At 42.4% G+C, this 17,476-nt stretch overlaps 1 protein-coding gene across 1 annotated transcript in view; it reads left to right on the top strand.

Annotated features, from left to right (window-relative positions):
* The first annotated feature begins 34 nt into the window (after window positions 1-34).
* The window catches only part of wdr4 (WD repeat domain 4), a 36,448-nt gene continuing 19,006 nt past the window's right edge, over window positions 35-17,476 (top strand). Inside the window, exons 1-7 of the mRNA XM_034110513.2 lie at window positions 35-320; window positions 788-856; window positions 1,410-1,556; window positions 1,642-1,798; window positions 9,356-9,468; window positions 13,939-13,999; window positions 17,099-17,203. Coding sequence (XP_033966404.1) covers window positions 238-320; window positions 788-856; window positions 1,410-1,556; window positions 1,642-1,798; window positions 9,356-9,468; window positions 13,939-13,999; window positions 17,099-17,203 — 735 coding nt within the window. The 5' untranslated portion in view covers window positions 35-237. The remainder of the gene's footprint in view (window positions 321-787; window positions 857-1,409; window positions 1,557-1,641; window positions 1,799-9,355; window positions 9,469-13,938; window positions 14,000-17,098; window positions 17,204-17,476) is intronic.

Here is a 17,476-nt window from a genome sequence, read left to right as displayed (position 1 = left end):
TGAAGGGGGCGTGTGTTGTGCTTGGCTGCTGACGTAATTAGCAAGCGACAAATTAAGGCTGTCGCGTGGGCTCTACAAGTTCTTATTATACATCCATGGCTCTACCGGATCTGCAGCTCTGCCCGATCTGCCGTGCGCAATTTTGTACAATTTTGTATTCTGTACTTTTTCGCTTTTTCACAATTACGTCACATCCATTCGCTAGTGCTACGGTCGCCTGACACACACTCAACAGCCATGCCTGCTGTCGGTTTCTGTGGAGAGTGGTTTATTTTCACCTGCGACAAGAAACTTGTAGCAATTCACACCAAACAAGCCAGGTGTGAACTTCGTTTCCTCCGTCATGTATTTCACATGTCATGCCTTTGTGTCACACTACCAGCTAGCACTGTTAGCTAGCTTGCAGTCTTTGGAAAGAAAGCATGGAGGATAATTTCAAGTTTTATTATTATTATTATTTAAATATATACAATTGCAAATACACTTGGAAACGTGAAGATGTTGTGGCACATTTTTGACATATTTTTAGTTTTGGCCTTCAGTAACAGATGATATGATTTATAATGTGTATAGTGATATATTTGTAGGGAGTTGCACGGGGTAAAAAGAGTCATTCTAAAATGACCCTTCTGCAAAAGAGTAGATTTATAGTATAAGTCCAGATGAGATAATAATGAATGTGTTTACAGCTGACTACTAGATGAATGGTTAAAAATACATAAAAAGTCAGTGGCACAGGAAATGTTAAGAATATAACAACATTCGTTCATCTGTTACTCTATTGCAGAGAGTCCTTTGTGTTTGACTGCAGCACCGCTGAGAAGAAGCCCAACAATACAAAGGATGTCAGTAACGGGTAAGCACAATGTTCTGGTTGTTGTTTTATTAATAATATGATTATTGACATTTTCTTATATTGAAACAACAATCAAAAATCAAACATGTTCTTCACACTTAGGCCTACATACACACGCCTCAAACTTGCACTAGTATTAAATGGCATACATAAAATGAAGTTTGGTCCGTTTTTTTTGTCTCTTTGAAGTCCTTTGGATATATTTAAATTACACAAAAGCCATTTCTCAATTCAAATGTTCCCCTCTTCGACTCCCCTCCTCTCCTCCTATCCTCGTGTTAGTCCCGCCCACAGGAGATGGGAGCGGAGCAGTCGAGGAGGGGGAACCGAGGAGAGAGGAGGGGAAGCATCAGGCGTGTATATCATATACATTATTATATATCATACACTGTATATATAAATGGACGTAGTGTCTGTGACGTCACCCACAGGTTTCTGCAGAGTTGCTGAGAAGCCCTTGGATATAATTATATATATATATATCTGAAAGTTTCACAGATTTTATTAGAAAATATACATTATAACAGCTGTTACTTGTCTCCTCTGTTCTCAGTGATGGCGGTGCCTCAGAGGAAACAGGAAGTGACAAAGTCCTTGCCTTTGCTGTTTCTCCTTCCGGAAATCTGGTGGCGCTGACTGATGATTCCAAGAGACTGGTCCTGTTTCACTGTGAGCCTTCATGGCAGTGTATCAGCATCAGGTACCACTTCAGTCCAAGCAGCTTCATATACTGTATAGAGGACCATGCGAGGCGTGTTAATAGTAGCTGAGTGTTTGTTACACAGGTGGGTGGTGAGGAGGTGCACCTCCCTGATGTTCAACCAGGCAGAGGACCAGCTCCTGGCCACCGACAAATCAGGAGATGTGTACTCCTTCTCAGTGGGGGAGCCGCAGAGAGAGGGCGAGCTCAAGATGGGCCACCTGTCCATGTTGCTAGCCATGGTAAGGAGCACTCACACTGGGCTAGGGCTAGCCTGCAGAACCTGAACAAATATGTTAAACCATGTCTAAAGTATTCATTCGGTAGTATCTCATGAAGTATTATGAGAAAGAGGTTGACAGACCTGTGCACTTCCGTCCACTCCCTGATGCATTAAGATATCCAACAGTACACTGTAATTCAATCAAAGAACGTGTGTAGTTGGGCCATTCATTTAATTTCTAATTATTATTACTCATATGCAGTTATTACAAATATTTATTTAGTTGGAATCAAAAAAATAAGATGGAAATAATTACAATAGCTTGATCTTACATCACAGAGATTTCCGAAGGCTTTGCCTCTCTCCGGCATGTTCAACTTTACCTTTGCTTTCCTAGCCTTTACCTTTATCTGTCTGCATTCACTTCAGATGTGAGAACTTCTATTGTCACAGAAATGTAAGACTTCTAATAAGATTACTTTTTTTATATATGTTTTTAACACATTACAAACAAAACACAACATACAGGTCACCAGAGGCAAAACCGCACATCAATATGTCCTCAGCAATTAGTCCTGTGCACCGTCCCTCAACACGGGTTCACAACCAATCTGTGTCGATTCATTCTCAGAAGAGGCTTGTAGATACATGTACGAAACATGAGCAAGTAAATGCCATGTCGGAAATCGGAAAGAAGTAACAGATTCATTGTACCAGAACATTCTCCATGGATTTTACAACAACCCTCTTGATGTGTAAAACCCATTTGACCAGTAATTGTCAAATGTATCACTACAGAGTCTTAAAGAGCCTGTGACACGAGTTTCCCCCATCATCCAAACCCATCACTTTGAGTAAATATTGTCCCCTTGAAAACCGTTACTGAACTGAACTACTAATCTGCCCTTCAATGTTGACCATATTCTGGATCTTCTCGGGGATCCTTCAAGTCCCGCCAAATGATGTGTGACGTCATTGCGGGCACAGCGCTCCAGCTGCACCGTTCAGGATCCCAGCATCTGCATGCAAACGCACGATGGCGCTCACAGCAGCAAGCTCAGACAGCGATGACAGGTTAATTTTGAACGTGTCTGAGAGCTCATATGAGGCTGAGGGATCGGTTTATGTTGTATCTGTTAGAAGTTTAGGAATTAGGTGCGACAATATGGCCGATAATACGGTCATGTAGCCAGTGGTGGACTGGGACTAAAAATCATCCCGGGACTCTCGACCGCCCCACTTCGGTACCGCTAGTAAATTGTCAACGGGGGGAGTTGGGGATGTGCTAGTGACTTATCCGACCGGCCCACTTCGGTACCGGCCCATCGGGATTCCTCCCGATGGCCAGTCCGCCACTGCACCCAGCCCAGCCCACGTAAACTGTCAACGGGGGAGCCTCGCTGTGGGGAAACGGTGGACCTAGTGTCCCGATCGGAGTGGGAATAATAATAATAATAATCGGTGCATTTTATCCATTAATTTCCCAAACATTGTGGTCAAAAAACCACACGTTTAATCTAGGGAAGGGAATTCGAAAGCAAATGTATATTCGAATATTAGACCCCCCCCAAAAACGGTTAACCGGTTAACCGAAATGTACATATCCTATACCCAATTTTTTTTCAATAATTTTTGGAAATAAATACATGTTCAAATAAGTGTAGAAACCAAGTCGAATTTGACAGCTATAGGCCTACAGCTTTCATGTGTGGAGGCGATTCACAATCAGGCCAGCTGTAGAGAAGACCCTCTCAGCTGGAACGGAGGTTGCGGGTATAGCAAGGTATAGCATGCTATATAAGATTAATTTGGCATAGTGTGACCTCTACACCGCACTCACTAACCTGGTCGAAGTATTTCCACACATTACTCCTTTTTGACGCCATGTCTGTGTAGGACTCTTCTTGGAGTGTAAATAATTACCGGACTATGACTGGTAAAATATGTTGAATACGGGCAAAACTAAATCTCTCCAATCAAAATGTCTATGTACTTTGCCGCCACACACACGGTTGCCAAGCAGCGCTTATTGTTGTTTAGGCTGGCCACTCATGTGTCGCGAGTGTTGACGGGGGGCGGGGGAACTGTTAGCGCCGGAACCTCGCAACGGCTGCGGAGCTCATTTGCGCCACATTTGGGCCTAAGATGAGGGTTGAGTCTGCGTGATCTGCGTGTAGGGAGGGGCAGCAGCCATGTCATTGGCTAGAACTAGCTAGATCTGATGGATTTGGACATAAACGCGAGTGAAGTATAACCGGACACGAGAGAGAGAGATCAGCACCTGCAGCTCTGCCCGCTGTGAGGGGCCGGTGAGCGGAGCAAAAGACACCTTTAGACGTCACCTAACACATTTAGCTATGGCACTGTGGTATACATATACATTGAATTATTCAATTTGATAATATGTAATCAACTTAGGCATCACTCCCAAAAAAAAAAAAAAAAAAATTAATAAAAATATTCATAACTCATATTGGAATACCTGAATAATTTCGAATATTCGATTAATCGTTTCCATCCCAGGTTTAATCCACGTTGGTGTACAACTACAAAAATAATCGGTTTGTTTTCTCATCAGGAAATGCAGACCGGCTCAAACAAACGATTTTTAAATCATCATCCTCACGATCATTTAATGTATCATATGTTCGCCGAATTGACATGAAAGCACTAATAAATGTAGTTTCATCCACTTGAGTTTACAACTACAAAAATAATCTAAATTTGTTTTTATATCACATCCCACGGGAGGAAATTCAGCAGCTCCGATTTTAATCCTAATTTAATCTTCATCTTCACCACGATCATTTATGTTTATGTCGCCGAATTGACATGAAAGCACTGACACATATGAATATACTGTAGTCAGCTTCATTACAACGCTATTAACGAGCCTACACTCAGTAATTCACCATTTCTACGCATGACAACACGCTTTGTCTGTGTTTGGCTCTCTCGCCGCACAGTGAAGCGTTCCCGCTTTGACGTCACTTCAGGCTTCCCCCAAAACTTCAAAATGAGTCGAAGGAATTTCCCCGCGATGTTCGAAATTATTGATATTTAACGGAACGGTTCTTGTTTAGGAAAGATTTTGAGATCACTTTATCTTGATAACACATCTTTAGCAATACATTGATAAAATCTTTTCCAGCCCTTTCTTTTTTGCAGGGGCTGATTCTGCTTTTGTGGCAGACGGCAGCGCCACTTACAGGCCTGGCATATGTACTACAGCGTCTCCAGCGCTTTCGAGCGGTCTCTCATTCCCCTGATATTGGAGAGTTGCCCATATAGGCGGTGCACCCATTTTCTGACGTCAGAAAAATTCAAATAATAATCAGATCCGTTGCAGCCCCGTTTTTAGAGATTTGAGTATGGAGGAAAAGAGAGAGGGTTGTGTTTCTGACACTTGGTGACTTCCCTGACACACCGGGGACACATATTCATGTATAAAAGACGTACACAAGTGCATTTTGCATGATAGGTCCCCTTTAAGTGTGAATTTTAGACAAAATCCAGTGGTCCACTTACTTTTTATTTTTTTAATTATCTTAACTTCAAATAAGTACAGTGGTAAAGTAACTGAGTATATGTAATCAAGTAATGTATCCAAGTACTTTTTCAATATATTTGTACTTCATTTTATTGCTTCTCTATACTTTCACTCAACTTCATTTTCTCGGCAAATATTTTACTTTTTAAAGGGGACCTTTCATGCAAAATGCACTTTTTGATGTCTTTTATACATTAATAGGTGTGTCGTCAGGAGACTCCCAAAGTGTCAGAAAACAAAACCCTCTCTCTTTTCCTCTGTACCCAAATCTCTAAAAACGGAGCTACAACGGAGTTGATCCAGATTTGCTGCCGATATGACGTCATATCGGAAATGTGGGATGGCTTTACACCCACGGCACTATCGTAAACGTCGCTATCAGATTCAATACCCAACGTAATATGGTCTTTGTTTATATTAGCAAGCATCGCTAACACTCAGAGCTAACCTGTACTGGAGAGAATGGGTGTTTCTCAATCTCGAGAAAAGCTGCTCCAGAGCCACTATTTCAAGCATACTACGTCATCGAGTGCCGCCGAAGGACTGTTCCAATGTCCAGCATACTTGGAATTCTACCGAACCCGGCGTACTTCGTAGCGAGAAATTTCGAGGCTTGACATGTGTAGACTCCGGTCTTAAAATCCCCACAATGCTTTGCGCACGGACCACTTTCCCCAAATCTGTGGCGGAAAATGTAAGACGGGGCCTCTCATATGACGCACACCTGCACACTTGCTCGCCTGTTTCACTCTTCGTTTTCCAAATGCCAGGAAGGATTCTTGCCTCGCTTCTGAAGCAAGTGACTCGGAAGACATGTGCTACCAAGCAAGCGTACTCAAGATTGAGAAACAACCAATATGTGTAAAGAAGCAGGAAATAAAAAAAGGAACTCGCTTTGTTATAATCCTGCAAGAGAGAAGAAGCATTTGAGCTCCATACTGTTTCAGAAATAATCCTTGATGTGGTTTGGAACATGATATGGCGTTTAATCACAGCAGCATTTAGCTTCATCTCCGGTAGAATTCTGAGCAGGCACAAGCTCCCCCTCCTCTTTTTTCTTTTCTTTTCAAGCTAAGGACCCGAACCTTCAGCTCTCTAACAGGGGTTGAATAGAGGGTTATGAGGGATCTCTAAAATGCATGATCTGTTTGGTATTTTGAGCAAAACACATCATAGACATATATGCCTAAAAATAGCATAATAGGAGACCTTTAACATTCAAAGTTACGAGTTACTTTGCACATTTAAAAGACCTGATATGGTATATTGCAGTACTGTACGAGTTACTAAATAGTATTTGTAGTATCAACATTTGGTCCACGTTGACAAACTACAATACTTAAATGCTTCTACATTTATAAAAACAGGATAATACATTTACCATAAATATTTCTGTGAAAATGTCCATTCTGCATAGAGTACTTCCACGAAGTAAAAGGATCTGATTAATTCTTGCAACGCTAAATGTAGGAGCCATTTTATGGGTGTTGTTGGTGTGTCAGTTTATTTAAGTTATATGTATAATGCAATATTATTTATGAACACTGGGTGGCGGGGTTTAGCTGCACCGGGTGTATATAAAGAGGTCATAGGTGACAGGAGAGGGAGGGACACAGAAGGAAGAGAGCATACCGATTCCACCAGCCCGGCAGATGCTCATCACAACAACTAGAACTGTACAATTAACCCTGGTATGTAAAGCTGAATAAAACCTCATTATAAACTTCAACAAAGGACCGGAAACTGCGTCTGGATCACTCTTCAGCCCTTCTGTGAAAGTAACGGCAACAATATATAGGACATAGGAAAGAAAATTGCCATTACACAGAATAAATATAGTATACCTTGATATATATTGCATTGTTCATAGCAGAGGTTGCGTTTTTTTCGTTGCCCGTCATGTTGACAGACAGGATCATAACATTTCCGTCATAATCCATTATTCCCTGTCGGGTCTATAACAACGAGCTGACGGGGGGTGTTGAGCACCCTCGGGCACTATTAGCGCCGGTGTTATGCATGCACCTCGTGGGAGCGCGCACAGCGTAAAGCAAAAACTCGCAGACATCTCTATGATTTGTACAAAGTACGGTTTGGAACCAATATCATTTCCTTTTTGACGGGCATGCATTTCATTTCATTTAATTGTTTATTTGAAGAGGGACAATGCATATTGATGAACATTTAAGACAAATAATGCTTTAAAACGTAAACATTGTTTGTTACTCAACCATTCTTTTAGTTGACCTTTTAAAACTGTTCAAAGTGGGACAATCCCGTATCTCAGCTGGGAGGCTATTCCTCAAAGAGCTGCCCTTAATTGATAGAACATTTTGTCTGAAAGTGGTCCGTCTGCGGTGGACCTCACAGTCTCTCCTCTGGTTTCTGACGTAGTGCAGCGTCCAGTGTGTTTCTGTGGATGAATTCCCCTACGGGGGGGGGGGGCAGTCCATGTAAACATTTATAAAAAAAACACATACTTTTAAAAGACTTAAAATGGTCAAAACTCAAGAAATGGTGTTTTTCCAGGATGGTACAGTGGTGGTATGAATAAGGCTTTCTGTCAAACACCTGGACAGCTCTCTCGTACAGCTGTTCTATTGGTTTCAGGTTTGTGGCACAAGCAAACGACCAGTTTGTCAAACAGTACTAAATGTGCGATAGAATCACACAGTGGAGGTGTGACTTTGCAGCATTGACAGTTAAGAAAGGTCTAATTTGTTTAACATTTTGCAAGTTGAATTGAATGGTTCTTAAAAGTCAAGTTCGAGTCCAGTATGACTCCAAGATACTTGAAGTGGGGACTAGTTCTATTTCTGCTCCGTTTAAAAGCACATTAGATCCTTCGATTTTGAAACCTTTATCTAAATGTTTGGTGATTAGTTTTGACACCCATTTCTCAGCTATCTTAGAGACACAGGGGAGCATGCTGATTGGTCTATAATTGGACATTATTGCCTTATCCCCAGATTTAAAGATCGCTGTCACCGTGGCCACCTTCCAGGATGATGGAACTGGCATAACGCCGTAAAAAAAAAATGTGTCGCTGTTCTGAGTTTGTTCTAATCTGTCAAAATGACGGACTGCTTTCAGATTATTCTGTCATTGATAAAAAAAATCCGTCGGACGCAAAATATTCGGTGAACGCGACCTCTGGTTCATAGTTGAATTACTTTAACAATTACTTTATTTAAGCTATGCAAGCATTTAACCAGCTTTTCTTTGATAATAAATGACAAAATTAGCTCCATATTTTAGACATTCTTTATCAAAACAAGAGAGAAAGTATTTATTTAGTATTGAGGACCAATTGAAGTCTTCTATTTTATAGCTCATCAAACCAAAGATAACATTATTTTATTTAAATCCCAGAAAGTGCCGTAAATTGCTTCAACATACTTCAGTAGCATCATGGGTAGTAGTGGTGTATTGGCACATTGGATTTCCGGTACGGATCAAGATGAACCTTCTAGCTATTATAATAGCTGGGGTGGTGGTGGCGAAGTCCATAGGGACTTGGCTTGGCAACTGGAAGGTCACCAGTTCAAGTCCCGGCAAGACCAAGTGCTACCGAGGTGTCCCTGAGCAAGGCACCGTTCCCTACACTGCTCCCCGGGCGCCGTTCAAAATGGCAGCACACTGCTCCTAACACTAGGATGGGTCAAATGCAGAGAAACAATTTCCCCACGGGGATTATAAAGTATATCAAAATCAAAAAATATCAAAAAAAAAATCAAAAAAAAATAATGATAATATTATTATATTGATGTTTATCTGCTGGAACTACCTTGATATCTTTTGAGAGACTGCAGCAACCCTGGCTCACTCTAAAGAAGCTGATTTATTCCGTCTGTCCCCTCACGTCCTGTCTTCTCACTGTCAGAATAGTGAAAACATGAAGCACAAGCTGTCAGTTACTTTGTTTATTCTGTCCCTTGCTGCACTCATGACATACTGATCAACTTATAGATACACTATTGTCATGAATTAGTGTCTTCCGAGGCTGAGTGTCCTTCTGGCTTTCAGAGCATGTCGCCGGATGACAAGTTCATCATCACAGCCGACCGCGACGAGAAGATCAGAGTGAGCCACCTGAGGTCTCCGTACAACATCCAGTCCTTCTGCCTGGGACATCAACAGTGAGTAATGACTATAATAATGCAAACTTTATAGTCCTCACCCGAGAGGTCACCTATTATGCAAAATCCACTTTTTCATGTCTTTTATACATCGCCATGTGTCCCCTCTGTGTAAAGAGATTCTGAAAGTGTCTCTCTCTTTTTGTCCTGATCCATTTCTATAAATACCGTCTGAGTTAAACTACTGGCTTATTGGTTATGAACAAGACTTCACTTTAAAATAGGGAACATGTTCTTAGATATACATACCTAATTGTGAGTTATTTAGACACAATTAACACTTATAGTTTAATGTCTTGTTACATAAGAATAGATCATATTTGTTAAGTGTTATTATGGGAGAATTACTATTCTTGTGGTAGTACTGCCTTATTAGGCCCATATTGAGCAGCGCATATTAAGACCAAAGCTCATGTACAACAACTTCCTTACTTGCAATAAATAAGCACTAATTAGAGGATTATTGAGGAAAAACTCTCAACTAATGGCTTATTACTTGTAGAATAAGGCATTAATAAGTGCTTTATAATGACTAATAAAGAGCCAATATACTGCTAATATGCATGTTAAAGGTGGGGTAGGTAAGTTTGAGAAACCGGCTCGAGATACATTTTGTTATATTCCATGGAATGCTCTTAACATCCCGATAGCAATGAATATCTGAAGTGCTTTGACAACAAATACATAAAACAATGTCATCTGTGGAAGCCGTGGCGCTGTAGAAAGCACGACCAATCATCTGAGCCGGCTAAAGTAACTGGATGGCCTACCTGCCTGTCAGCCTTCCATCTGTGCACAAACTGATCTCGTGCCCTCATTGGTCATGTGCGCGTTCGTGTGTGTTGGAGGAGGGGCAATGTGAGGAAGTGGCAGATTTTCTCCGGTTGTGTATTTTCAAATTCTAGCGCACTCGAGCTGGTTTCTCCAAAAATCAAAGTATGCGGAGCTTAAAGGTTCAAGAGGACCAAATGTAGAGCAGGTCCACCCGGATAAGTGTGCAAAATGTAACAGACTTACGGTGCGACTATGTACATTTTTCCAATTTTTTTTTACATCTAGGTGGCCCTAGCAAGCATGTTGGACAATTTGAACCCATCACATTTTTCACCGGTCCTGGCGTCAGTGCAAAATTATACAACTTTTGAAAGTCCTAAAGCCCTCAAAAGAGGGTTCTAAGAACCGGAATAATAATAATATGTAGGATAACAATAGGTTCCTCGCACTTCGTGCTCGGGCCCTAATAATATAGGATATGTACATTTCAGTTATTCGGTTAAGCCAGCGCCATATAGATAGAAGAGTTACGACAACGGAAGTCCAAAAACGGTTATCGTCACGTGGTTCATGTAGACGAGGATCGTTCCCCGGAAGTTCATGGCGGGCAATGTGAATGCATTGATAACAGGAGATAGAACTACGATTTTTGGTAATTATTAGTGAATAAAGGTTTTGATTTGCAATATGTTTACAACAAATCGATATGTGTATGTATTTACATCAATATGTTTTATAAAATAAATGAACAACTAGTTTACATGTTAGGCTAACAGTGCCTTGGTTAAAGAGCCTGTTGCTGTTTATTTATAGCTTTGAATTCTTTCAAACCAATATTATCTTCTTAAACTTGTATGGTAGTCAGGAGCATCACTTTCTAATGTTTATTGATACATTTAGAGGGAGGGGATCTAAAGTAATGCTTTAAAATTCAGATTGGATTCATTTCTACCATTTTCTTAAATTCATGGTAGTTTCAGTAATCCCATGGTAATTGAGGACACAAGTTATCTAAATGACTAATGTCATCTTTATGGCTTTCAGAAAGGACAGGTGACCGACAGGTGACTATCAAAGGACTAGCAGCAGCAGCAGCAGCATGATGATGATGATGATGTTAAATGTGTTGTTTTAGGAACATCCATTGCAAATACATCAATAAACATTGAATAGCATATCATGCAGTTTGTCTGTGCCTTTTCCTCCGTGTTGTCCTGGTTTGCTGTGCTGCCTCCTAGTCGCCACCATGGTTTGCTGTGCTGCCTGGGGATGCTCAAATCGCTCCGAGAAAGGAGTACGAATGTACGGCTTCCCCACTGACACAGAGCGGAGGAAAAGATGGCTGGCTCAAGTCAGCAGGAGCAATTTCACGACCAACAGCAACAAAATATGTGATGTAATTATATACAAACACTGCATTTGCACTTTTTCACAAAACGAAAACCACACCATTGGGAAAGCTTAATGTTTTGTTTAATACAAAAAAATAGGGAAAGGCTTGAAAAACACTGAGAGTTGAGACTCAGGGTGCAGGGTGAGGGTCTCAGTGCAGGTATTCAGGCTCCTTTGAATCCCCCTCTGGTTCTTGTGCTGAAAGAGGGAGTAACAGACAGGAGAAAGGGTTATACACACCTATAGAGCACACCTATTGGATGGGAAATGCCTTGGGGAGATAAGGTGTTTACTTATATAAAACAGTAGTATTAAACTTACCTTGTGTTTTCACTCTCACTTAAGTCCCTCTCCCTTTGCCATCAATCCAAAATCAGCTGAGCTGCAACATTATACAGACAGGTAATAATCAACAGAATCACAAGGACACAATACTCTGCTAAAAACACTCACTCTTACACGCACCAAAGTTATATTTATCTAATATTTAACTCCCTCCACCCCCGCATACAATCCCGTTTAGAAGCCCCTCTTCTCTAATTCAACATGTTGGACGAAATGACATTAAGAGAATGGAATTTACAATTAAAAGGCTGTTCAACGTGTGTTGCTAACTTGCTTCGGTATCCTAGTTTAATCTGTTATCTGTAAACGTTCCCTAAATCTACTAATTTAGGGATAATCCACTGACATCCTTTAATACACATGTTAATTTGAATCAGATGTACTGATAATATCCGCAATATAAATCTTTAAACTTCTTCTTACCTTTAAAAGTCCGTCACGAACGGTCTATTATGCTGCAACTCTATAGCTCTGCTAGCCTTAGCGCTAACTTCCGGGGAACGATTGAGAGGCTCCACGATCCACAATTGCTGTAAAAAAGTGGTCCATTGGAGTGAACGGAGATGACATAACTCTTCTATTATATGGCTCTGGGTTAAGCGTTTTTTTGGGGGGGTCGAATATACTAGTGGTGCACGATAATTATCGGTCCGATATTAGGAATTATGACGTCATCCCGATAAACCCGATAAAGGTATTAATAGCCCCGATAATATACAATATATTTTTTGGGTAAAAAAAAGAAAAAAATCCTGCGGTGTGGATGGATTGGGATGAGGGGCGCTTGTTTTTCACTCGGCTCCTCCCGTTTTGCCAGTACTGTGGTATTAGTGGTTTAGGAAGAGGGGAGTTCTTCACAAATCCAGCGCTCCCTAACTCATGCCTGGCTGTGACGTAAATGGTGTGCGGCCGTGAAGCCAGGACAGTAAACAAACATGTTGTCGGTAGTATGGGACTATTTCATAGTTTCAGAGTTAGATAGTTCGCTTGCTATTTGTATTAACGGATGCAGAAGTTCCACGAGGAGGGAAGAAGGCAACGAGCTATAATACTGCCAACCTGATCAGTCACCTGAAACATCGCCATCGCTACGATGGTGTGTTAAAAGCGTACGAAGACGCCTGCACTGCTAAACTAGCGGCGAATCCAAAGCCAGCTGCAAAGGCACCGGGGCTTTTACCTATCGACAAGGCTTTTGAAAAAGGCAAGAAGTTTGCCAGATTTGTTTGGGAAAATAAATATGGTCACTTTGAAGAGTCAAAACTGTTCTTGGCTTTGTTTTGTTCATAGTAGTAATGCTCATGTCATTTGCTCACTACTAGTCTTTTTTTTACCACCAGGTGTGCAAAAACTACAGGTACATTTAATATATATGTATATTATATTATTATCGGTATCGGTCTTGAGAAGCAGGAAGTTATCGGTTTCAAAAAACCAATATCGTGCATCCCTAAAATATACATTTGCTTTCAAATTCCAATCCCTAATTGGGAGTGGCACCTTATTTTCATCCAAAGTAACAGACCCAGAATCAGCACTTTAGAAACAAGGCTGAAACAGAGGGGTTTATGGGATGCTACGATGGGTGATCTGTTTGGTATTTCGAACCAAACACTTCAGAGACATGTTTTGTATATATGAGACCTATAATAAAGTTATGAAAAACAGTATAATAGGACCTATTTAAGGTCAGAAGCAAGAATGAAAAAGTGAGTTGTTGTTCTTGTTAAAGCTGGGAGGGAGAGGCCCCAGGTCTGGAGGTCCTGATGGGCTGCAGTCGGGAAGCAGACCTGAGGGTAGCGGTGTCTGGTTGTAGGAGGTCGCAGAAGTAGGGGGGCGGGGTTGTTGATGGCTTTGTCAGTAATGAGATATATTAAGAAGTCAATCCGGTATTTAATTGGCAACAGGAACTTTTGGAAAGGTGGATTTATTTTTTGGATCTGTCCTGCTTCCTGTCAGGTTTGTCAGCGCTCTGCTGGTGCCACCAGGTCACCCACACTGGCTGCTGTCTGGATCAGGGGTATGTCTGCCTTTCACATGTACACACACACACACACACACACACACACACACACACACACACACACACACACACACACACACACACACACACACACACACACACACACACACACACACACACACACACACACACACACACACACACACACACACACACACACACACACACACACACACACACACACACACACACACACACACACACACACACACACACAGGCCACTTAGCACTGTCATTAATGATTTCATGTTCTCTATTCTAGTCTAAAGTCAATAAAGATTGGTTGGAGAATGTTCTTGGATTTTCACCTACTAGATGAATTGTATCGACTAACTGGAGCCTTTGTTGTCCCACATCCTATATTCTCATGTTTGTAAAGATATATCAGTCCCTCCGACTGTCATTTTGTACATGGGTCCACCCACAATCATGGTCACACACTTGACCTCATCATCACCGGAAACATACCTGCATCAGACCTAAACATCTCTGATCTTGGAGTGTCTGACCATAAGGCTATCTCCCTAACGCTGACAATCCCATCCTCCAACCAGCCACCCCCCACTGAGAGAGTCATGAAGTACCGAAACATCAATAATTTGGACACTCCACTTTTTCTCAAAACCATAACAGCAAACCTTTCAACTGACCTCCGTTCGCTTTGCCCCGACGACATAATTGAGCTCTACAACGACACCATGACCACCACGCTCAACATCCTGGCTCTGGAAAAAAAGAGGAAAGCCACTTTCCAACGGTCCTCTCCCTGGTTCACGGACGCCCTCCGCCGCATGAAAACCTGCGGTCGACAGCTGGAGAGACTATGGAGGAAGCAGGCTCTCGCCGTCCACCTACTGGCCTTCAGAGAACACCAAAGTGCCTATGCTACTGCTCTAAAAAACGCCCGCTCTGCATACTACTCGTCAATAATAGACAACGGCAAAAGCAATCCTAGAACCTTATTCTCCACTATCAACCGCCTTCTCAACTCCACCAACACAGCCCCCCCAGCTGCCTCTCCAGAACTCTGCAATGACTTCTCTGCTTTCTTTAAAAACAAGATCGCAGATATCAGAGCAATCATTACAGCCTCAAAAGTAGCTCGGACCCCACCACCCTGCTCTCCCTTCATCAACGGAATCACCCTCTGCAGCTTCTATGAGGTGACGTCATCTGCACTGCTAGCCATCATAGGCAAATCAAAGCCTACCAGCTGCTCCCTCAACCCCATACCCACCCCGCTGCTAAAAGCCTGTTCGCCAACCCTAGTTAGTTTCCTGACAACACTCATCAACAAGTCACTACAGACTGGTGAGGTGCCTGTCCATTTCAAAACAGCAGTTGTCACCCCACTTTAAAAAAAAACAAATATCGACCGAGAACTCCTCTCCAACTACAGACCTATCTCCAACCTCCCGTTCCTTGCCAAAGTACTTGAGAAGGTTGCGGCCGCACAGCTCCAGTCTCATCTGTCTGACAATGACATGTATGAGACCGTCCAATCAGGTTTCCGCCCTGCACACAGTACAGAAACAGCCCTAATAAAAGTATCCAACGACCTACTGATGGCAGCCGACTCTGGGTCACCCAGCATCCTGGTCCTACTTGACCTGAGTGCGGCTTTCGACACAGTGAACCATACCATCCTCCTCCACCGCCTCGAGACCTACACCAGGGTGACGGACCAGGCTCTGAAGTGGTTCTCAAGCTACCTCACCAACCGGAAGTACCACGTGTCTCTGGGGGGTTCCAGGTCTGACGACACCGCAGTGACCTGCGGGGTCCCACAGGGCTCAGTGCTGGGGCCGATCCTGTTTTTAATCTATCCATTACCTCTGGGTCATATCATCAGACAACATAACATCAACTTCCACTGCTATGCCGACGACACTCAGGTCTACATCAAAACACAACCCAATACCACCACTATCCAAACACTAAACACCTGCCTGGAAGATATCCGCTCCTGGATGACCACCAACTACCTTCAGCTCATCAGCAGCAAGATGGAGGCAATCCTGATAGGCACCACCGACCAGCTTGCCAAGGCCGCCAACATCAGCCCTTCCCTTGATGGTCAGCTCATTCCTCTCTCCTCCGTTGTCACCAACCTCGGTGTAAGGTTTGACCCCACTCTGTCTTTCCAAGCCCACATCAAACATATCACCAAGACCTCCTTCTTTCACCTGAAAATCATTTCCCGACTGAAGCCCTCACTCTCAACTGATGACATCAAAAAACTGGTTCATGCACTCGTCTTCTCAAGACTAGACTATTGCAATGCACTCCTCTCCGGTCTCCCAGCCAAATCCATCAACCGCTTGCAACTTGTCCAGAACAGCACAGCCAGAGTTCTCACCGGTACAAAAAGGTCCGCACACATAACCCCCATACTTGCAAAACTACACTGGCTCCCAGTCCACTACAGGATCCAGTTTAAGGTTCTGCTCCTCACGTACAGAGCCCTGAATGGACAAAGCCCAAAATACCTCTGTGACCTCATTCATACCCAGACATCTACCCGCTCTCTCCGCTCCAGCCACGCTCCTCTTCTTTACATCCCCCGCACACGTCTCCGAACAATGGGAGACCGAGCCTTCTGCTCATTCGCCCCGCGCCTCTGGAACTCCCTCCCAGATCAGCTGAGATCTGCCCCTTCCACCGAGGTCTTCAAAACCGGCCTTAAGACCCTCTTCTTTCGGCATACCTTCCAATAAACTTTGAGCATGGTACACCTGGAGTACTGCCATTTTTATCGCCATCTCCGACTTTTATTTTTGTACTCTATTTTATATTTTATTTTTTGATTTCTTATTATTACAATTATTTGTTTAATCTCTCAAAGTGTATCAGTATCCCTTGTTGTGAAGCACTTCGAGATTTGTCTTGGCAGATGAGAAGCGCTATATAAATTAAATATATTATTATTATTATTATTATTATTTAAACAGTCGAAGTTTATAAATGAAAACAAGCAATTTGGTATTTCACTACCTGGAGGATGTACCTCACATGGCTGACAGTATGATATGAGAGCTGAGGCAGAGGGTCCATCAGGGTCCTTACAGAGAGACATTGTGTGTTTGTGTTTGTCAGGACGGGACCATGAAGCTGTGGGACTACGAGTCGGGCCGTAAGCTGCAGAGCTGGGACCTTAAAGAGCATGAAGAGACATCAAGCTCTGAGGCAGACAAGCAGAAGGTAACCACGGTAACCACAGCATGTTTTACCATAACACATTAAGGCTGCAGCGTGACCTGATGTCTTTGGTTATACTTTGACTTTTTATCTGGTGCCACAGTGAGGGTTTCGTTCCCTAATAATCTAGGGGCAAAAGGAAAGTATCAACATATCAAATAACCGGGAGAAAAAAGGAAACTGATTTGTGAAACCAAAAGATAATGTTTTAATAAATCAAAACTCACTAGCCAATTTACAAACAAACTAAACACAAATAAGAACACCTTTCTTACA

This window comes from Pseudochaenichthys georgianus, chromosome 21 (assembly GCF_902827115.2).
Source record: "Pseudochaenichthys georgianus chromosome 21, fPseGeo1.2, whole genome shotgun sequence".
NCBI classification, from domain to species: Eukaryota; Metazoa; Chordata; class Actinopteri; order Perciformes; family Channichthyidae; genus Pseudochaenichthys; species Pseudochaenichthys georgianus.
Note: the sequence above shows the minus strand (reverse complement) of the source record. Positions and strands in the feature narration are given on the sequence as shown.